The sequence below is a fragment of the Mugil cephalus genome, chromosome 3 (genome assembly GCF_022458985.1).
Source record: "Mugil cephalus isolate CIBA_MC_2020 chromosome 3, CIBA_Mcephalus_1.1, whole genome shotgun sequence".
Taxonomy (NCBI): domain Eukaryota; kingdom Metazoa; phylum Chordata; class Actinopteri; order Mugiliformes; family Mugilidae; genus Mugil; species Mugil cephalus.
In genome coordinates this window covers 18,296,683-18,318,667 of record NC_061772.1, presented here as the reverse complement: position 1 = coordinate 18,318,667, position 21,985 = coordinate 18,296,683, and the positions used below count along the sequence as shown (strand labels likewise).

The 21,985-nt window shown below is 39.0% G+C and overlaps 2 protein-coding genes across 3 annotated transcripts; both read right to left on the bottom strand.

Annotated features, from left to right (window-relative positions):
* Positions 1-305: 305 nt before the first annotated feature.
* Positions 306-13,169, bottom strand: LOC125005861 (receptor for retinol uptake stra6-like). Of its 2 annotated transcripts, none has more exons than XM_047581498.1 (17): positions 12,952-13,169; positions 12,705-12,771; positions 9,469-9,554; positions 9,224-9,363; positions 8,925-9,091; positions 8,035-8,142; positions 7,582-7,649; positions 6,336-6,415; positions 6,194-6,255; positions 5,946-6,108; positions 5,788-5,863; positions 4,914-5,047; positions 4,515-4,632; positions 4,324-4,425; positions 2,448-2,611; positions 2,181-2,318; positions 306-2,038 (listed from the first exon to the last, which is right to left on the bottom strand). In XM_047581498.1, exons 1-17 carry the CDS (start codon positions 13,050-13,052, stop codon positions 1,743-1,745), a joined length of 2,070 nt encoding a protein of 689 aa, XP_047437454.1. In that variant the 5' UTR covers positions 13,053-13,169; the 3' UTR covers positions 306-1,742. The 2 variants fall into 2 exon arrangements, with proteins under 2 accessions (XP_047437454.1, XP_047437455.1); XM_047581499.1 differs by having other exon boundaries at positions 306-2,014.
* Positions 13,170-16,367: 3,198 nt separating this feature from the next.
* Positions 16,368-21,532, bottom strand: LOC125005448 (photoreceptor-specific nuclear receptor-like). The gene is made up of 8 exons (XM_047580800.1): positions 20,906-21,532; positions 20,123-20,273; positions 19,481-19,584; positions 19,065-19,367; positions 18,737-18,915; positions 17,830-18,070; positions 17,422-17,527; positions 16,368-16,844 (listed from the first exon to the last, which is right to left on the bottom strand). Exons 1-8 carry the CDS (start codon positions 20,997-20,999, stop codon positions 16,712-16,714), a joined length of 1,311 nt encoding a protein of 436 aa, XP_047436756.1. The 5' UTR covers positions 21,000-21,532; the 3' UTR covers positions 16,368-16,711.
* Between the last annotated feature and the right edge of the window lie 453 nt (positions 21,533-21,985).

The window sequence follows — 21,985 nt, the reverse complement described above, 5'->3', positions numbered from 1 at the left end:
AAATAGAGGCAGAAGACAATATATTTGAATACTACTGTTGCACATATTTGAAATAATAAAAAAAAAAATTGAACCTGTGTATTATTTGAATAACGTAAAAATGAAAGCAAAATTATAATAATAATGTAAATTCATAAATAGCACTAAATAAAAGGATGAAATGATGCCTTGAAAACTGAAATGGTAAAATCTGTGCTGTAAAGACAGGAAGAAATAAAACCTGTTAATGAATGAAATCAGACCCCGATCTTTGCGCAGTAATTGCTAAATTAATATGTATAATCACTGTATGCATAACTCGCAAGTTATGAATGTTATAGCTTCATTTATACAAACTTTTATTTTTCAATTAAAATCCATCACGTGGCAGAACCTTTTTTTTTTACCTACATATGTGATAGTAACCTGTATTTATTCCTATAATTCACCTGTGATTACTGCAAACATGAATACAAGCATTTTTTTAAAAGATATTGCATGACAATTTGTAGCACGGCAAGTTCAGACTGGAGTGATAAAATACATTTTTATATATTAATGCTATATATAAATTCTACCATCCATGAACTTAAAAAAAAAAAAATCTCTCAAGCGTCAAAGCACAAAGAAACGCATGCGCATCAGAATGTGCTGACATGGCTGCATTAACCCTGGGCAAAAATAGACCTCTTATTGACACCGCGCTCCAGTTGTGCTGGTGACATTGATCAGAGCTGTCGCTCAGCTCATTGTGAGGTATCATCAGAATGAAGGTTGTGCACTGACAATAGCCGATAGTTGCACATATTTCTGTAGGAGCCTCTGTGATTTTTTTTATTTATTTATATTTATTTATGCTTCGGTAAATGTCTTTGTTATTCAGATGGGGGTTGAAGAAAGTAGAGGACAAGTCATCAGTGAGATAAATGATGTGCAGACTAACTCTGAAGTATGAGATTAATATCATGCCATATCCTGAAATTACATAAAACATTTTGAAAGGTTGAAATGTAATTTTGTTAAAAGGTTTTGTTTCAAATCAAGAACATATTTCACACAGGTCACAGGTCCTCTGGTGAATTATTTCCCAGGTTTGAAACCTTATTAATCTAAACACTGCTGTTCTAAAACCTTGAAACATGAGTTTTGAATGGAAGCTTTATTTTGAAAAGGCTGAAAGACACATGTGTATGTTTGGTCTGATGTTACAAGAAACTCTATGACAAACCCTGTAAAAAGAGCTCTGAAGCAATTAAAAACGAAATTCGAATATAAACTAGTATTTACAGACAATTGCTTTCAAAACTTAGTTTCAGGCTTCGGACTTCAACCTTCCAAAAGATTTTCCTGCATTTTCTGATTATAGGCACAATATTAAACCCCATAAGGATTGACCAGTTTGTGGACTATACAAATCCGTCTGTTTAATTCACTGAAGTTAAATAAATCCCATCCAAAACTTCGTAACCAAGCTTCTGTAATTGGTCACCATGAACTGTTTGATGAACTCTGGCTGATGTTTTAGTTTACTCTAGGGCCGTGTAAAAATCTGGAAGTATACTCCAAACAATATCACAAACAAATTGGTATTTTTGAAGCTCACAGACTGAGTGGCTCACTGAGTGTAGGACTGGGGGTCTTGGAACTTTCACCGGACGTTTTAGTTGCCTAACCTCTAATTATTCTTTCATTATTTGATGTAATCTTCCCCTAACAGTGCAATACTTTAGTTTAGTTTGGAGTATATCGCCAGCATAGGGCTTTCAGTCAGTTTTTTCCTGGCTTGCTGGCGTCTCGGTGGACTGGACCGGCTCTGCGGCCGGCGTCACGGCCGGCGTTGCGGCCTCCTTCATGCTGTCTTTCTTGGAGGTGCGGCTGGGCGTGCCGTTCAGGATGTTGTCCGCGGTCTGCAGCGTCTGGAAGTGCTTCCTGGAGCCCAGCAGAGAGGGGTTGTTGACCAGTGTGTACAGCAGCTGCCAGCGAGCGCGAACCCTCCGGCTGATGCTCGCCTTGCTGGGTTTGTTGTCCTGGCTCCCTGAAAGCATGGAGGAGGAGCAGGCTGAGGGTGGAACGAGACAGCAAACTGAGGGGCTCATTACTCTGGAGGAACAGTAAGCCCTCATCGTTTTTGTTCGTATAATTGCATGCACTATTTTTCTCTGTTAAATGATGGATGGCATTCATTTTAAGAAGTTCTCTACCTTCCTCTGCGTCTTTTATTTTCTGTCCAACGCGGCCGCCCTCGACCATCATGTCCAGCAGCAGCCCGCAGAAAGCCTTCAGCACCGGGTGTGACTGACTCACCTCCACCTTCAGGAAGTGGGTGTAGTATCGGTAGGCTGGGAGGTCACAGAGATGTCAGTCTAGGACCGTAGCTATAACATCTCCACTCACCTATTTGATGTACTGTAGTGTGGTGTTGGTGTCATAGCAATACACGGTCGCCTGAAAACTAAAATCATTTTTACCTGGATCGTTGGACTCGGCGGTGCGGTGAAGCAGACTGATGTCCATACGACCGAGATGGAGGATGTTGTACAAAGCTGTTATCACCATCCTCCATATCGCAACAATAAATCCCACCACAATGTTGACCAGGAACAGAAGGTACGTCAGGAGGAACAGGCTCTCTCTAAATAATAATAGACACAGCCGATAAGATTATTCTTCTTGGAAAATATGAAATTTAATTGGTCTGATCTCAGTACCAAAGCTTCAAGGAACTGTGATCTTGCTTTTTAATAAAAGAAAAAGAAATTCTTGATAAGAAATTCTCTACATCTTATTCCCCAGGAAGGTCAGTTGTTAATGAATCATCCAAACTGTCAGTGGGCAAAATATCGTCATTGGTATTTCATTATCTGCCGTGTTTCAAATGATAAAGAAAAAAAAAAAACTTCTGCGTGCAGTTGAATAGTCCTCTAACCGATCTGAGCCATTTTATTGTAAAGAAAGAAGAAGAAATAAGAAATTAACTGTCTACCACCACATAAAGATCTTCGACAGGGCATAATCAGTTCCCAATGGAGTGACTCCTGATTCTTAGGGGAGAAAAAATGTGGACAGAAATTTAGACTTAGACAGACTTCGCAATTTCCGCAAGGGAAATTTTAGGTTGTTTTCTATATTATCTGTTTGTTTAAATATAATCAGTATCAAAAAATTAAATGTAACCTCTGGGCTGAAAAATTAAGTTGACACATCACAACGAAAACAAACTGCAGTTCCTCTAAACTCCAATAGGGACTAACCCCAAAAGTGAGTCCATTCACATAGACAGGGGTCGGCCGCATGCGGCTCTTTCGCTCCCCTGCTGCGGCTCTCAGTGGCGTGCGGGGCAAGCGCGCTGATTAAAGTCGTTTTTCGCTGCCTCTAAAGCGATATCTATCCAGTGAATAGTATAAAAGAAACAACAGCGATGCAACAACTGAATCATATTGAATACCACACTACTCACACTCATGGTTTAACACATAACATCCAACAAAAGCACTCAACTCCCACAGTGCATTGCAGCACATATAGTCTACTCCTTGTTATCGAGTATTTAATTCAAATGCATTTTGTTTCACTTCGTTATTTTTATTTTATTTTATTTTATTTTTAAAAAACAAACAAACATAATTCTAAATTTGTATTTGTGGTGATCTTGTAAGATTAAAATAAAACGTGTTTATTTTTTGGTCGCTCAAAATATACGTCACAACTGCCGATGTGCGACACCCGTCGTCAGGTCCAGCCCGCTATTTCTTGAACATTTCGAGCGCAGGTAAGCCAAAACATGGTTTAATCCCTGTTATGTATGCCTAAATACAGTTTTGTTTCCTCTGTAGTAGTTCTATCATTTCATAAATGCAACACACTATAGTTTTTTTATACATAGCATAGAGGTAAAAAACGATATATGCAGTGTTATCTTTATTTTAGATGTCAAAGGGATTTTGTGGCTCCCAGTGTTTTCTTTTCTGTCCACATGCCTCTTTGAATGTTGAAGGTTGCCAATCCCTGACATAGACTGTCGAAGTTTGTCCAACAGTAGAAAGAAACATGTTTACATCCTGGAACAAAAAACTATTTTGGTCTCATTTCTACATTCATAACAACTCACCTGTTTAAATAAATTCTTAAAGTTTGAATCATTTCGGAATCAGTGGTTAATTAGTTAGATGCTAAATCAAAATGGCAACTACCATTGTCACCAACATTGAGCTTCAAACGGGCTCGTCCACAGTCTGTTGCATTAAATATAAAATCACACTAAGACTGTGGTTTCTCTGTTTATGTCCCGCTTGCATATTCTATTGATTTGTATACAACTTTATTTAAAATAAATTCACAACGTACCTGTTTTTCAAGTCTCTCGTACCAGCTTCCTTCTTAATGAAAACAAACTTAGCAGTCACATGTTGAAGCAGCGTCACCAGAACCAGCGTGAGCCAGACCGGCCTGAGACATCACAGGAATAAAAATAAATATATATTACCCCTAATTTGATAAATTCATTAAAAGAGCTGCATGGGCCGTCAGTGACTCACCATGCCATTCCTGCAATTTCAAACATAATAATGTTACGGCCATAAAAAACAGGGATGATGATCAAAAACACCAGGAACAAGAAGCAAATGAAAAACACGACGGTCTGGATGGCCATGCCTGCAAGGGCAGAACAGAAACTGAGTTAGTTAAATTTAAACCTATTTTCCAGCAGAGATTAATCAGTCTGAATAATTAGTCCTGCGATTTCACTTTTCACTCCAAATATAATATCTATTAAAAAAAATAGAAGTAAAATCCATGTGTGGTTGTCAATAATATAATATAATATAATATATGGTGTAGGAGAGATACATTAAAAAGAACAACAAAGAAGAAGATGACCAGAGCACTCTTGGTCACCTTTGTTTGCCATGTTTTGTAGTTTATTTCAGTTTTACCGAGACAGATGATTGCGGCCTGGTATCCCGTTAAACCCATCCAACAGACAACACCAGGTTTAGATGGACGGATGGTCTTCTGGCTGTTATAAAGGCTGTAAATGTCTCCCTTATATAGTCCTTTCAAGTTTGACCTGCAACAGAATTAAACAAGTTCAGACAGAAAGGCCTGGAAATCTAGCAATTGCTACATTTACATGAACAGTGGTATTCCACTAATAATCAGAATAAAAATGCCTCAGTCAGAATAAACTGACTGGATCATTAGTTTTCAATAAGATGGAGAGGGAATCTTGTAAATATCCTTTGATAATCTGTTCAATAGGAAACTATCATCTCCTAATAACCATGGAAACACTTGATCTAAACAACGTGGACAGCAATGTTGAAGACATGGAAATGTCTTGTTCATCTTCTTCTACTGAATTAATACAGTGCTGTCAATAAAATGGGGGGGGGGAAATCTTCCACTTCTGTTTTGCTTCCTTTACATGTGATGCTCCATAGTAGGCAGAACCACGTTGTTGAGTATAATATTTGACATTGTACCAAAGGTAGTCTGTCATTTTACGTGTTGTGTGATTGATATATGTGCAAACATACTGTATATATCTGATAAGATCATTTTATTCAAGTTGGATTCTCTGATCGAAGTTGTAAACACAGTCAGAGGTAGTTAACAGTAGCATTTAATGTTCATTTTCCAAAGTGATTGGAGAATTATTTGGCCCTAACATTGATGGTAAAAATCTGCAACATTATATGTATGATAATACAAAAAAAAAAAACAAAAAAAACAATGAGGCTTAAATAAATACACACAAAACTATCAAAAACTGAAAAGTTGTTCACCAGGTGTATTTTCTACACATACCTGTGGAGAACCATGGACTTCATGAGCATTGCAATGCTGACCAAACAAGACAGCGTCATCGCACAGAGATAGCACACTAATGGAAAAAGGAACAAACAAAATGATCATCTTGTCTTATCAGGCTTTGTGGTATTACCTAAGGAGGTGACTTCACCCACCTTCCAGCAACCAAGTGTAGAAAGTCACAATTTGGACGACCTCCATCCTGTCGTCTGAGAGGATGATGCCAAACCCGAGCAACAGGAAGGCAATGTTCTCATCAATACCAGCGCGAACAATGTGGAGAGTGGGCACCACCAGGGTGACCAACAGCAGAGCAGTCTGAACAAAATAAAAAATACTTTATCTATATATAAATTCATATGCCTAAAAGACAAACAACTGTAACTGATTTAAGAGGTCTTACGTGATACATCGCCACACAGGAGACAAAGGCTGACACAGCCAGCTTTAATGGATAACGGAACACTGGAAGAGACAAAATCAATAATAGTCTCTTACAAAATAATTTACCATTACAGCGTCACTTTAAACCTTGATAAACTCACCTTTTTCAGGTATGTAAATGTAACTCTTAGGCACCTCCAGTATTCTCTTTGCCAGCGTTGGCTTGTCTGTGTCTGAAGAGCTTTAACACATAAACCGACAACGTTTAGTGTGAGCCACAAACACAGTGAATGCTCTTCTTATAATTTCAAACTGAAGGATCACATTTCAGGATATGTGGATATTTGAATTAGTGCGATTTACATGAGTTTAAAAGTATCCCCCAAAAATAACTGGAATCACCTGAGAATTGAAGAAATGGCTAGGAAAAGAAACCCGACTTAACTCTTTTGTTGTATTTTCTGTAACTTCTGAGGTGAAGAGTATTAAAGCCTTCTTAGTTAAGTATCCACCGTTTTCTGTCTTAAAACAATGTAATTTCAGTGAATTTCAGTGATTTGTAAGTTCCTTTTCATCTTTTCATCCTCCTAAATTCACAGACATGATTGAACTCGCCTACATGATAGTGAATCATCATTTAAACGAAAGAATTGAAGCCAATGCAAAAGAGACAAAAACTGCAGTTCCTCTAATGACCACTTGAGGCTGATTCCAAAGAACAAGTCAATCCCTCAAAACCATCATGTGAAAATGTCATTTACAGCAGAAAAAAAACATCTTTGCCTCCAGGTAAGCAGTTCTTGGTTCTGGTCTCTAGCTAAGTTATCCATTCAACTGTACTGGGAATTTTTTTTTTGTTGTTGTTGTTGTTTAAATTATAGCCAGCCGTAATGCTATGCATAATTAAGGGCTGCTTTGAGTGAAAGGAGAATGTACCACACATCCTTACAAGTTTCTAGGTTCCTGTCTTGGTGTCACACGTCCACTTCTGATGCCCTAGAAATGCTCTACCTTTTTAACCATTTTTGAATTAGTCAGGAGTTACAAAATGGCGACAGCAGGAGATACCACAGTGAGCTACAAACCTCTAATTTCTTCATCACATCTAGTTTCCATATGCTTTTTTTTAATTAACTCCATAAAATCTTTTTTTTGTCTGTTTTTTTTTATTCCTTTATTATGCTGTTACATTTCCTACATTATGCTAAAATGCTAACTGTTAGCCTCAGTGGGTGCTAAATGGCTTTCCTGACAGACCTAACTGTACCAGTTTTTTGTTACTGTTAAATAAAAATTAAAAAGAGTTGCGTAGTATATTGTCAGGTGTGTACATGTCTTCCCCTGCGGTAACCATGGGTTCCATTTGAGTCCCCATTGGTCATGCAAGCAGTGTTTTTGCTCACCCACCTCACAGCTGAGGACCTTTTCTTGAGAAGTAACTTCACATAGTTGGTGTAGTAGCTGCTGTCAAGGTCCTGTGAGCAAAAACATTGGAAGATGTGACTGAAAAAGTAAAAATGTCTCTTTGATATACCAAAAAGAACAGGAAAATAAAACTGCACCTCGGATTAGTTTCCTTATTTATTCTGACCACAGGAAGAAAAACTGTTTTCTGAATAAACCCGCTGTTGAAACAAAGTCTCTGTTACGTTGATATATTCAAAAGGGGCAAAGAATTACCAGCTCTCTCGTCATAATCAGCTCAAGGTGGCTAAATTAAACCCATTCTGTTCTGCACAAGCTGCTTACTGTAATCACAGTTCTGTTTCACATAGTTGGAATTCATATTTCTTACTTCATCTCCACCAGAGACACTGATTTTTTTTAACATGTTAACGTGTGTATTCTGACTATTCTCACCTCGTCAGTCTTCGGTCCTTTGACAAACAGCACAGGAAACTGAACACACAGATAAGCCAGACAGGCCAGCTGAGGCAGGCTCCCAAGTAGAGCATAGAACTTATAAATCTGTGAGAATGGGGGAAATGTAATATTTTAATCAATACATGGGAAATATGTTTGCTGAGATATGCACTGAAACATCACTGCACAGTTATTGCAACAAAAAACTCAACAGCAGCATGAGCTCAACAGATGATATCCTGATAATCAATAGATTTTATCATATTTTGACAGAGATCAAACAAATCAAGTGGTTAAATTATCAGCCGTAAGTAAAAGGTTTTACTGGAAAAAAGGTAAAACCACAGAGAATCATCCCTAGACCCTGTAGTAACTGTCATGCTTTGGTTTGTAAGATTTTATTTTTTTGTTAAGAAAAAAACTGCTTCAAATGTACACAACAGAATGACACCTAACAAATTTACATTACAGCAACTTTATAAGCATCTAGGACGGTTGTGGCAAATTCATGATTATGTTAGTGTTGTGTCTTGCTTGCTGTGCTGCTCCCTAGTGGACAGGAAACCTGTAAGTACAGCTTTAATTTACAGATTTAATAGAGATGGGTTTTAGGCCATTGTGGATGATGGTGCATATCAGATACAGGAACTGCTGGATTTTGAACAAGTTTTTTTTTTTTCTTTTTTCTTTTAATAAAGCTCATATTTTTTCAGGTATGTAAATTCAAGGTGTTAGCTAAAAACATATAGAGTGCCACTTATTCAGTATTTGCATTGCTCATAATTTTCTACTTTACAAAACGCAAGCTAATCTCCTCAGAACTGTCAAAAATTCATTCCACATGTTTTAGTATAGTATGCTGCATTAATGTGTGACTGGGGTCTCACCTCTGGAGTCTTTGGACAGTCAAACTTCTGCCACACCAGGACTCCAAAGTGACTGAAGGAGAGGAGCGTCCCGAACACATAGCCAGCTTTGTGCTGCAGAGTGCCACAGACCAACAGAGGATAAAACAGGACTGGATAGTAGAAAATGGCAATTATCTTCATGTACTCTGGAAGCAGAAGATAAAGAAAGATCTCTGTGAGATCAGTCAAAAGATTTCAAGGCATATATTTCTTTGTGAGCTGTAGGAGCAGCTCTATCTGCCATCACACAGAGGATAAATAAACACACAAATGTCCACCTTTAATTTCTTGTGGAGTGTCTTTGGAGAAAGGCAGAGGGTCTGGGGTGATCACCAGCATCGCCAGCTTGCTGAACACCAGCCCAAAAACAGCCATGACCAGGCCTTTTTTCTGAGTCTGGTCCAGGAAGTTGGCTGGACTGCGGCATCAGAAATCAGACATAATTAGATAATCTGAGGTTAAATTTAGCAAAATAAATATCCCGATTATTTAACAAGTCCTCAAAATTATAACGTCCACTCACCTAAAGATGCTGGAGGATCCTCTTGTGAACCCTTGGCATAGTTTGTTTTTCCTGCTGAGAACTGCCAGGATCAACATGACGGCCAGCTTCAGGGAAAGATGAGAAGTTCATCAGAATGACCTAATATATTTTATATACTAATCCCAAGGGGAAATTACTTTTCATTACAGTAGCTTCTTCTCCAAGTGTACCAGTGTTCAGAACAAAGAGCAATGTAGGCAATAAGAATATGTAGAATAAGTAGGCAAGTAAATTAAATGTTGTTTTTCTCAAAGTAAAACTCTTTTTTTTTGCCCCATTTACAACATTTGTCTTAATTCGTCTGCATTGTTGTTTGCCACAGAACATGACTGAAACGTTCTTGTCAATTTAATTTATCAAGTTATGACATTCATAGTGTTTTGCTGGTAAGGATGTTCATCAAAACTTTGCAAATACAGACGATAAAACTCAAAGTGAACTGTGAGTCATACAGTATAAAGAGGCTTTTACTGCAGACTGCAGTATCTCATTATATCTGACCGGCTGCAGTGAATAAGGAAACTGGGCCACGTCCACTCTGTGTACAGTATCAAGATTTTACTGAGTTAAAGCAACCTTCACTTGTAATTGGATGAAGTCATAATGATGACAACTGCCTAAAATTGGGGATTAGAACAGATTTGTTCCATTTAAAGCAACTCCAGTCTCTGGCTGCATTGCTAGTATATACGAGGCAAGATACTGTACTGATACCATACTGTCGTGATACTGATTTTTTTTGCTCTTCCTTTGTTTGTCTTTTCAGCTTGAACTTTTTGGTTATTATGCCAGGGGGATGTTTGTCCTGTTTTACTTTGAAAAGATTCACGTCTTTCTGTTGCTTTTACTTCTCCCATGGTTTTCAAGTTTGGCTCCACACTCATTATCCTCACCTGTGTCTTGTCAACTTTCCTTCCTCGTCTGTAGTTTGCTTGCTCATCCCTAATTAGTTTCACTTGCTTCTCATTAGCCTGTGGGGTGTATACATAGTGCTATCTTTTCTCTTGCCAGTTCATCAGTTCACTTAGTTCACTTTTCCTGACGGTTCCTTAGTTTTCCTTGTGTCTCTTTGTTCTTGGGGTTGATGATTAGTTTTCTTAGTGACTTAGTTAACTTTTGACATTTGATTTAGTCCTTTTTGTGCATTTATTCTTTATTTGGGCCTTACCTATCTTCATTTAAACACATTGTTTCGCAATAAATATCGCATTAAAAATGGAAACGCCTACATTTTCGAAAAATGTCTCAGATATCGCTAAAACATTTTTACGCTCTCATGAGGTGGTTTTTCAGGTGTATCGCAAAAGTGCAATGGAAACACTTTTTATTACATTTCCTGGCCACCAGCGTCACCAGAGATAACGCAGGGGGTCATGTGACCAGTTCATTTCAAGTCCATCTTCCTCATAGTAAAATCTTGGGTGATGAGAATTTAAGAGAATTATGGGAAATCGCGAGACGAGATTTTACGAGAGTTACAGCTTATTCGCAAAACACCTTTCAATGGAAACATGTACAAAGCACTATTGTACTTTAGCAAAATGTCAGAAATATAACATTTATTTTATGAAAAAGTGTACTGTCTGTTGATTCACACTGGTTGATTCATTCACTAATGTTTCTTGCAGTTTCTGCAGTGTCTTGTTTGTAGGTTAATAAAAGGGTTTCCAACATATGGTTTGTGTGTCCCCAAGCAGCTGCAACCTAAATCTGAGGGGTCACTACACAAATTCATCTTCACTTTTTTTTTTTTTTATTGTGAAACAGGTGGGAGTTCAGACCAGAAATAAAACCATGACTCACATCTCAGACGCAGTGAATCTGGGTATGATTTGACATGAATAGTCTCAGAGCCTTTCTCTGTGCTATGTAGAACAGCCACATATGGGCCATTGAGCTTTTATAAAATTGTCCTAAAGGCTGCAGAAATTTCACCTCGTTCCTGCAGTAACATTTGTCTGAGTTGATTCCACTAAATGCCAAACTTTGAACACCAACATCCGAGTCTATCATCTCTACTTATATTATTTCACACACACCCCTGCCAGTCGGCTAGTGGTCCTGCCCATTTGTCAAATTTTAAAATCCAGAGTGGCCTTTGAGCCAAAAAGTTTGTCCATCTTATTTGACACATGACCAGCAGAATGGCATAAGGTGCTTTTGTTCGATAAAGAGTATTCATTGACGTCACTGCCACATGGGGCAGCGCCCCCCTGAGTGGCAAAAACACAGTGAAATGTATCAGTAAAGACCGGAAAAAATGTGGATTATCAGATCAAATTAAGGACGATAGGACTTTACAATGATCCATACAAACTACTATGGATTTGGAAAAGTGGATTAGCCTCAGTTTCAGTTAGTTTTGGTTAATTGCAGTTATGATAAATGTAGCTAAATAAAAGATGCTAATGCTAAGAGCTTTACAGAGAAGTAACGTTAGCCATTCAATACTATAGCATGCTACCGGACGTTAAAAGGATGATGAGAAGTGATCACACATATTAAGTTTATTATTTTATTGTTATTTATTGTTATAATTAAAATAGTTACTGTCGGCCGTAACTACGTCAAAACAACAACATCGACAAACTTATCTGACAGCCCTCCAGAACGTAACTTAAGCAGTAACTTAAGGTACGACTTCATCAAAAAATACAACATAAATTAATATTACCTGACATTAAATTTCATTGTCAGTCGGAGATATCTGTAAAAATATATCTCTGATTGATTTTCAAATCTGTTGGTACAGTTTTTTTTCTTGTTTTCTTTTTTAATTAATTTTTCAATTTAGATGCTATTAAAGTCTGTGATTCAAACTAATGCTGCTAATCTCCAGGCTCAACTGTCACTCAGTGGCTGTAACCACGGAGACGTCACTAGTTGTGCCGTCACGTGCATACTCTCTATAACTTTAACTTTCTGTGTTACTACTGGTGGAGCAAATGCAAGCAGAAAATTTAAAAAGTATATTTAGTTCTGAAGGGGATTTACAGTGCAGTTGCAATGGTTTTACAATATTTAGACTGAGGTGATGTTTTATTGTCGTGGTTTACACTTTTGTTCCCTTCGTCACCGGGGCCTATTAGATGACTCAAGGCTTTGTCACTTTAGATATGAATATATAATTTTTGGGGCATTTCCTGATTTACTTCAGTTTTCTTATTCAACAGCTGAATGATTTTTTTTCTTTCAACTTGCTTGAGTATACTTACAGATATTGACAGTATGCATATGTGGAACAGCTTGTCGTCTGCTGTCGGGTCACATGGTAAAATAACTCTGACAAAAAGAAATTACATTTGATATTCACGTTCAGAACAACTCTGTCTGATGAAAAAAAAAATCTAATCCACAAACACTAAATTACAATTATACATAACAAATGCAATTTTCTCAAGTAACTGTGTAAGAGAATTAATGCTTTAAAAGCACAATTTGACACTTTTATTTAGTACTCACTCTTTGGGTGGTTGGGTGGGCTCTGCATTGTTCGAGTACCAGTCTGAATAATCATAGTAAGAATATTCAAATGGCTCATATTCAACCTTGCTGTTATTCATGGCAGCTGTTCAGTCCAGTCAAACAGGTGAAGAAGGTCAAATTAAGATCCAGAGGGCTCCTTCAGGTCCTCCTCTGGTCAGGTAACCTCGCTGAGAAATCTACTGGTGCTGCACCGTGTCCAACGACGGCTTTGGACCAAACACATTCCAGTCCAACTCAGAGCTCAATGCAGGAGATTAACAGCTGCACAGAGGGGAGGGAGAGGAAACAGAGAGGGCCAAAAATACACAAAATAAGTGGATATAGAATTGTCTGAAACCTTTATACGTATTAAAAAGATTCTTCATATGCCTTCATATATGTATAAGAATAACATCTTGTTATTTTTGGGGGCACTAAGACCCATAAAGCCTGAAGTTACTGTTGAAGGTTCAGCCGTTAATTTATTTATGCAAATAGCATTTAAAACTTTAATCTTATGACTCCAAAACAGAACAGTTTGAGCAGAAGTCAAAAGGATTACATTTGCAAAGACAAGGCAATGTTCACACTGAGATGCATGGTGGAGGCAGCATCATACTATGGAAGTTCTTTTCATCACAGCAAAGACATAGAGACTAAATAGAGTTGCATGTATAATGAACAATAGGTCCCTGAAGAAAACCTGCTCCAGTGTGGTGAGACTTGACTTTGACAATGGTTCAGCTACAGGACTGATGGGTATTCTGATGCAAGACAAGTCGGCAATTATTCAACTCGAATTTAGACACAGATCATCTGTTAATATTTACTCCCACACTGCCTTATGTCCTAGCTTTTCGTCGTACCATCACAGTAACAACGTCTAATGCACCAATGTCATTTTAGGTGAATCAGTGCACCACTCTGTGTGATTTCTCGTTGAGATTAGGTAACGTGATTTCGGCGCTGCAACGTGGCCTCCCTCCGCCTGTTGCTTAAGCGACTAATCTCATAATAAGATGAAAATCGTTTGAACAGAGGCAAGCTTTGTGTGAAGCAACTGAGGAATGGTCAAAAAAGAGAATGTTGACACGTGAGGTAATAACACTTTGGGTTAAGGATCACTTTTCATAAAATAAAAATAAGACAGGACAAAACTGTGTTTTGGGGAATCAAGAGAATTAGGTGTAAAGTTATTGATCTGAGGATAAACACAGACTGCCGCCTTTCAGCATTACCAAACCAGAGTTTAAAATTTATCTCCAGTTTAATTTTGTGATTAGTGAATAAAATAAGACTGAATTAAAGGCAATACATCTTCTGATGAATCTCCTTCAACGTTTCGTAATCTGGATCGGTGAGCTCACTCATATGATATGAGTCTGTAGAGGTCTGATCCCTGGAATTTCTGACTGAGCGTTTGTGAACCTGGCACGGGACCCACAACGCTCACACAATGCCTGCTAATTTCATCTTCACAATTAAAATGCTCAGTTTTACGTGTTTGCTTTATTAAAATCATCTTTTACTGAAGCAGCTTTTGATGCCTCAGTTAAATGAAACAAGTCTGCAGTTTTGCTCCTCTGTTGTGTCCGTTTGATGACTTCGGTGTGTTTGAATCAAAAGGTAAAGTAATGCTGAGTGATGTCCCTTATCAAGCTGACATTTGGTTGAAATACATCAACACACTTCAAAAATTAGGTTTTGCGTCTTACTTCATAGTTGAAAAACACTTTATTTGAATAACGCAACAATAACATCACTGTATAGGTGTCCTTGTAAAGAGGAGTAGGAGCGTAAAAGTTGCACTGGACACTTGAAGAATGAGGTACTGAGGTGTGAATCTTGTCAAACGTAATTTCTGGAACATGTATGATAAAAAAAAAAAAGACTATGAAGAGTTAGAAGAACAGTTTTTGACGGACCCAAGTTACACTATTTCACCTAAGTTAAATAAGACTTACGAGAAAATTAAGAATCAGAGGAGTTGATTTCATTCGCATTCAGTTTTTAATGATGTATAAACTCTACATGCCATTGTCTACATTATTTATTTACTCATGCCATCTACAGCTTGGATCTGCATGTGGTCCTCTGCTAAATGTTTTTTTCCGAAATGTACATCTATGTGATTAGGTGCTAAAAAGTAAGCTAATTTAAAGCTAATGTAGATCAGGGAAAATCAGAAACTAAGAATTGTTAAACTTTCATTTTTTCCCAATTACAATAAGCATTGTTGGTAAATTTATTTATTTATTTATTTTAATCCATTTTGATTAAAGGTTGTGACACCCCAAGACACCACCATGGCTGGCCATTTGCCAATGTTGGTGAATGGCTGTGGCTCCAGTTTTTTAGTGGTCTATCCTGCACCATTGGCACTCACTCTGACTGGCTGATCATCTTAAAGAACGAGTGCACAGAAAGGAAATCTCACGTGTCTCTTCAGTAAGTAGGTTTTAATTAAAATTAGGCACCAACGGTGGGCTATGTGGTTCACGTACATGTAAACCAATGAGGACAAGGATACAGTAATGAGTTTCATAATGAGGAACAAACCACAACATCAGGACTGTTTCTTATTTAAAGCCTCCACTGTACATATCCATCTATTAACAAGATGCAAACAGTCCGTCTATGACCACATTTATTGTGGCCAAGAAATGTCTTTTACAGCCTCTTAACTTGAAATGTCCGTTTCAAACAGTAATTGGAACAATTATATAAATAAGCTTCAGTCTTATCCAGACTGACATTAAAGGGACCATCTACGTTTTGCAGTCAAGACTTTGTTTTGAGAGGTTTGTGTGCATGTGTGTATCTCTGTGTGTATTAGTTTTTGTTATGTTGTGGGGACCTAAATCTGACCAAACAGTCACATGATGGGGACAAAAAACGCAGTGGGACAGTGAAGACAGGTTTTAGGGTTAGGATTTAGGCAAATAGCAAATAGTCAAGTAGCAAGTTGATTAAGTCATGGAGACATGTCTGTGTGTGTTTTTTCCTTGTTGTGGGTCCCAAACTGTCACAGAATACTAACATTTTTGTCATTTGTCCAGGCCGTACACCTTTTTGTGCGTTTGAAACGTGCTAAGACTTGAATTTAGGGAAAAGGTTAGTATTAGGTTGTTGTTATTTCCGATAGCTTTAGGACAAAGGGGTTTTTGTCCAAACTTTTATACCATCGAAGACATTTTGGAGTTCTTTATAGGCTGTACGAGGGTTAAAACTTTATTTTAGGGTTACAGTTTGGGTTAGAGCTATGGATGTTTAGATGTAAAGGGCTTTGGGTTTCATGTCAATGAATGTCCTCACAAAGATGTCCGCAAATGTTCGTGTGTGCAGGCTTTTGTGTGTTCAGGTTTTCGTGACATCCTTTTAAATCTATATGACAAATGCAGTGTGACACATGGTTGGTACTCTCATTTTTACTTCATCAAGGCATGACAGTATGAATACAAGAGTCACATTAATGACGGCAGGGACGAACAGTCCATCTATCACAAACACATAAACATACTAGAGGACAAAGTGCGAGTCACTTCTGAAACAAATCTATGATGATATGATACAGAGAGCAAGCATGATAACATGAACTGCATTTTCATTTTTTTTTTGTTTTGTTTTGTTTTTTTACAGAATGACCTGATGTGGAAACAACAAACAGAAAATAAAGTGGCCTTAAAAAATAACAGCACGCAGAATCTCTTGATATGTATACAGGAATATAAATGCAATGGCCGGCGAGTACACGGTTTTAGTTTTTGAACATGTCGCACAGGAGTTTCTCCATGGGTGTGTTTCCGATGGTCCTGTGGAAGAACAGCAGCTCTATCCGCTCCGAATTCACGAAACGCAGGGAGGGGAGGAGAAGAAGCAGCTTTCCAAACCTGAAATACAATTATTAAATTAGAATTTTATTATTAATTAAAATTAAATCACACATCTCCAAAAAATCACACATCTCCAAAAATAAATAAATAAAAATCAGCTACAATAGAAGGGAAATCATTGTAATAAACAAGCACTAAATGAGCATTTAAAGCTGAGACCAAATACTTGGTTCACTGTTAAATATGTTGCTGGTGCCCTCTGCTGGCCTTTAGCAGCTAAGACACTTGAAATTTAATAAAAACGTGGCTCTTCTTTAAGCATTGCTGAGTTCATTTTCAATCACAAATTAACTGTGAGGACAAGGAGAACACACCGTTTATTAGATTGAACAATCTGAGCTCATTAACAGCTGTTTTTTTGGGAAGAGAACCACAACCCTTGTCACACTGTTTCCTACACTTACGTATGAAGGTGTGTCTTAACCCTCTCCTTTCTTTTCTTCAGGGCACCTAGAGTGTCCATCGCGCTACCTCTCACCCTTCTAATCCTTTCATCCTTTCATCTGTTTCCCTCATGTCATATCTACAAATAAGCTCCCTGTGCATTAATTAAGGCGTGGTCTTTGTTTCTCACCTGGCCGGTTGACTGGGGTAGTGTGAGCGGATGTGTTGTCCCAGCATGACTTGAGACTGATCCTGAAGGTTCTCCACTTGCTCCGGGTCTTTCAAACCGCGTGTCTCTGTGGAGAAGATGGAGAACTGCTGTGTGAGTCACACAAATAAAACCACATTGGCGTGTTTTAAATAAATGTTTCACTTGGTTTTAGTATAATGAATTTATCACATCATTCATAAAACATGGATTGCTAGTTTTCATTTCTTCACACAGTAATGTGCAGAAAAATAATAATTTTAAGAGCACCTTTGTTCAAGTCAAATTTTAAATTAAAACATTATTAATTAAGTTTACATTATGTTTCAAAGGTGGATCTAGGGGAAAATCATGGATGGAGTTCAAGTTAATCGAGTGTTGTTTCTTCACCTGGTTTGAAGAGCACGATGGCTTTGAGGCAGGCGAACTCCGTGGGATCCACAGCGAGCGCCTTGAAGCGGCTGAACACCTCCTGCAGGAGGCGCAGGTCCAGGCTGGTGTAGCTGGTTTTGCCCTGCATGCCGGGACAGAGGTCCGGCAGGGAGAGCAGGGGGCAGCTGTCCAGAGGCAGAGACCACTGGATGGCACAGAGCAGGAAGAGCTCGCTCCACGCCTCCTCCAGCAGGATCACCTGACAAGAAGAATTATTATGTTAGAATTATTTATATTCATTCTTTTATTTTAATGTCACTGTTTACCTGGACAATTTATTTAAATTCTAATATATTATTATCTGCTTATTCCAGGGGCAAATTATTAAATGGGGTCAATAAGAAGGATGGAATCTAGACAAAAAATATGTAAATTTAGTCATAATTCGGAAACATCAAGACTTCACCTTTAAATCCATACTTTTCTGAATATAGTATAAGTCTATATAATGAAACTATTTTTGCTTTACTTATAACTTTGAAGTTATTTCCATCCATGGAGTATCAGCTCCACAAATGACAACAACACAATTATTTTACAACCTTGTGATTCACTTAAAGAAGGTTCTGCTGTAATGTTGCACCTTTTCTGCCAAAGGTGCAATTATTAAATTTTAATAAATCTTAGTTTGAACTGCTGCCACCGGGTAGAAACGAAACAGACAGACCTTGAACTCTTAAGAACTCTTGGTTTTAAACTTTCATTTTAGAGTCCTCTTCATCTGATTTTAATATTTGTAGTTTTAAACCGTCAAGGTCTGCATTTTCTATTTTGTCGTGCATGTACGATGGGAAAGACATTCTATTCTACCACAGTCACAGTGTAATAAATCTCTACCACCGCTGACAAGGCTGCTAGTTCTCACCTGGTCTCTGAAGGGCAGGTTGGAAAACACCGGCAGGTTCTTTGCCCACTTCACCGACATGAAGAGCAGCCGAGCCGAGGTCTCGTACACGTTTTCTGAACTGGACGGGTACAGAGCCATGTGGTACTCCGAGGACGCTCTCTCAGGCTCATTGCTGGTCACGTCGATGTTTTCATCAACTGAAACAGAAAAGGTTTGAGGTTAGAATCACAACAAGCCACAGTTGTTTCAAATTACGTAGGAGGACGGTGGTTCTGTTTGGATAATAAATCAGAGGAGAAAGACACAAGACTAAGCTGCTTGTTAATTTTAACTTCTTTCCCCTCACCATCCTCAGGCTCCAGCTTGGCGCAGGTCTCGGCCGTCATGAGGCTGGCCATGAATCGGTGGTTGTTCTGGGGACTGATGCAGCGCTGGGGGGCGACAGAGGAGGTGATGGACATGGAGGAGGTGATGTGGGGCCACGTGATGACAGAGCCGCCCGAAGAAGCGGAAGAGGATGAGGAGGAGGAAGAGGAGGAGGAGGAGGTAGGCTCCCGTGTGGTGGCCAGGTGCTCCTTCTCAGGGTCCACGTCGATGGAGTCCAGACGGACCTGAGCTGTGCTGCGGGGCTGCCGCTCGTTCTGCACGGCTGCAGTGACGAGAAGACAAAAGACTTGTTTTAGATTTTAACCTCACACACAGTTTCACATTTGAATCTCTGACGCGTGCATGAACTGTCTGATTATTTGGAAATGCACTAACCATCTTTATTCATGCCCGCCTGCAGGCACTTCTTCAGCCGACATGCCTGGCACTGGTTGCGGTGGGCTTTGTCGACCGGACACATGCCTGTACCAGCCTGGCACCTGTTAACCAACAAGTCAAACCTTTAAAATACAAAATATAACTTGGCACATTATGAATATACCTCAGTTAAACTCTAGTAGCTTTAAAAGACTTGTTTCAAACAATATTCATGTTAATGCTAGAGAGAAACGAGTCTAGTTTCACTTATAATTAACTGAATAACCTAATATTTACATCTTACATCATTAAATTGGAAAAAAAAATTAAGAGCCAACTAGAATTTTTTGAAGATTTTTATATCTTTTTAGAATTTGGATATGTAAAGAAAAAAAATAGGTTAAATTATGCTTATAATAATGCTAAAATCTTATTAGAAACAGAAAAATGTATGTCTGTGTATGCTTAGATTTGTTAGACAATTTGAGAGCTTTTAAATTTTGGTCATGGCACTACACTTTTGTCGACTTTTGGATCATGAATTCGTTTTCTAGACTAAAACGTGGCTAAAATGCTCTTGAATTTGCCTTTCCTTTCCCAGAATGCACCTCTTTTACTAACTGGGTTCGGTGAGACGGGGGCAAGTGAGCTCCCACTTGCCTGTAAATGAGCCTCCTCCTCACGCTGCGTTTGAAGAAGCCGCTGCAGCCGTTGCAGGCGTAGATGCCGTAGTGTTTCCCGCTGCTGGTGTCTCCGCACACTTTGCAGACCAGAGCTGGGCTCAGCGCTTTACCCGGGGCCGGACTCTTGGCTGCGAGTCAAATAGAGTAGACAAGTCACACACACACACGGGGCAGGTCTGTTAGTGCCTGGTATTGTTTCATACGTGTGCCTGCCATCTGCACCGTCAGCTCGGCCTGCGTTTAGCTCAACAGTCAATATTGTAACAGCCGTTTAGGTCCGAAAATCTCATTTTATCGTATTTTACGATTATGAAATTAGAACAAAAAAGAAAAATGGCTGGAGGCAGATTAACAATTAAAACAAATGATGCAAGGATGCTGAAATTAATCCGAATAAACCCAGTGATTATGAAAGGAATTCCCTACAGTTAAATTATAAATGTTTATCGTGACTTTCTCTGATTGTGTTTAAGAAATGCAACTTTGCGAGCTTGAAGCTGTGTTTTTTTTATTATTATTATTATTCTTTTGCATGAATAAAAATGTATTTTAAGTTGGTTATACTTCACACTTGTGTGTTGAGAGGCCAGGCTCTAATTCTTAAACAGGTTAAATATTAGAAAATGTCTTAAACCTAATTCCTCTATTACATTTTATCTTGTTCCATCTCAAATGAATGTCATATCTGTGACAGATCTTTTAGGTCTCCTGGCCTCCTGCTGCAGTTGGCGGACTTGGACTTGGCTAGAAGAGATCTTACCTCCTCTGCTGTCGTCTGTCCCAACGCTGCCGGATGATTCGGTGGGGGAAGAGGACGGCAGCATGGGCATCTTCGTCAGGTGATCCTCCATCATTTTTCACTGAAAACGCCTCCTTGATTGACTGACGAAACTTCGTAGCCGGGTGTTCGTCCCCTTGAACACTCAAAAAAAGTTCCTTATGTGTTTGTTGCACTATAAAGTTGAGTGGTGTAGCCGCGGGGCCTCCGGTGGTCTGACAGATGGCTGATCGGGCTTCTACTGTGTTCCAGCTTCTGCTGTGGGGATGCAGATGGGCTGGGGTCCTGCCATGGGCTCTCGAGCTGACACTTGTTGCACGTCAACAGGTTGTGTGTCCTCCCTCCGGTTGTCAGAGTCTGTCACTGTCTGTGGGTTCTCCTCGGCAGCAGGTCCTCAAAAGGGAGCCCAGGGGGGTGGAGGGGCAGGATTAGCCCCAAGCGCTGTGTAAGCAGCATGCTTATTTGTCATCCTCTTAATCTTTACTGTTCATCTACTGGATCAATCAGTCACATTGCCAGAACATTGGTGCTGCTCAGACACGCATCTTCGTCGAAACTAAATCAGAATAGAAACGGTGGCGACTCCTAAAAGCTCCGTGGAAGAGGAGCAGTAACTTTAGACCACTTCCCGTCCAGCTCCTCGTGGCTCCTCACGTCTCCTCTGTCCCCGTCCCTCAACACCCCTCTTCGGTATCTGCATTTAAAGGGATGATTACATGAGGCACACATTATTATATTTACCAGCCTCTCTCAATTTGTTTCCCCTCCTTTTTTACCTCTGAATTCCCTGCTGTATATTTGATCTGTGTGATTGCCTCCCATTCATAATGACTCCCAGTGTTTGCAGAGGAGCTGCCTATTAAGTCCCATTTCCTTTTTTTTTTCTTTTCTTTTTTTTTGAATGAACTCAAGATCATCTGCTTCCCCCTAGCCGCCAGCAGGCAAAAAAAAAAAAAAAAAAGGGTCACAGAGGGAATAATAGAGATTTGAATGACCGGCACAAATTTCTATCCTTCATAAGACTCTGCCATTTATTATTAAAAACCTAGAATTATCATACAT

Coding starts and splice junctions, on each gene's coding strand:
- LOC125005448 (XM_047580800.1), bottom strand. CDS start 20,999: ATGATGGAGGATCACCTGACGAAGATGCCCATGCTGCCGTCCTCTTCC. Junction 19,368..19,480: donor GGCGGGCATGAATAAAGATG/GTTAGTGCATTT, acceptor TCGTCACTGCAG/CCGTGCAGAACGAGCGGCAG. Junction 17,528..17,829: donor CATCGTGCTCTTCAAACCAG/GTGAAGAAACAA, acceptor TCTTCTCCACAG/AGACACGCGGTTTGAAAGAC.
- LOC125005861 (XM_047581498.1), bottom strand. CDS start 13,052: ATGAATAACAGCAAGGTTGAATATGAGCCATTTGAATATTCTTACTAT. Junction 9,364..9,468: donor GGATCCTCCAGCATCTTTAG/GTGAGTGGACGT, acceptor CTGATGCCGCAG/TCCAGCCAACTTCCTGGACC. Junction 6,109..6,193: donor CCTGTGTGGCGATGTATCAC/GTAAGACCTCTT, acceptor TATTTTGTTCAG/ACTGCTCTGCTGTTGGTCAC.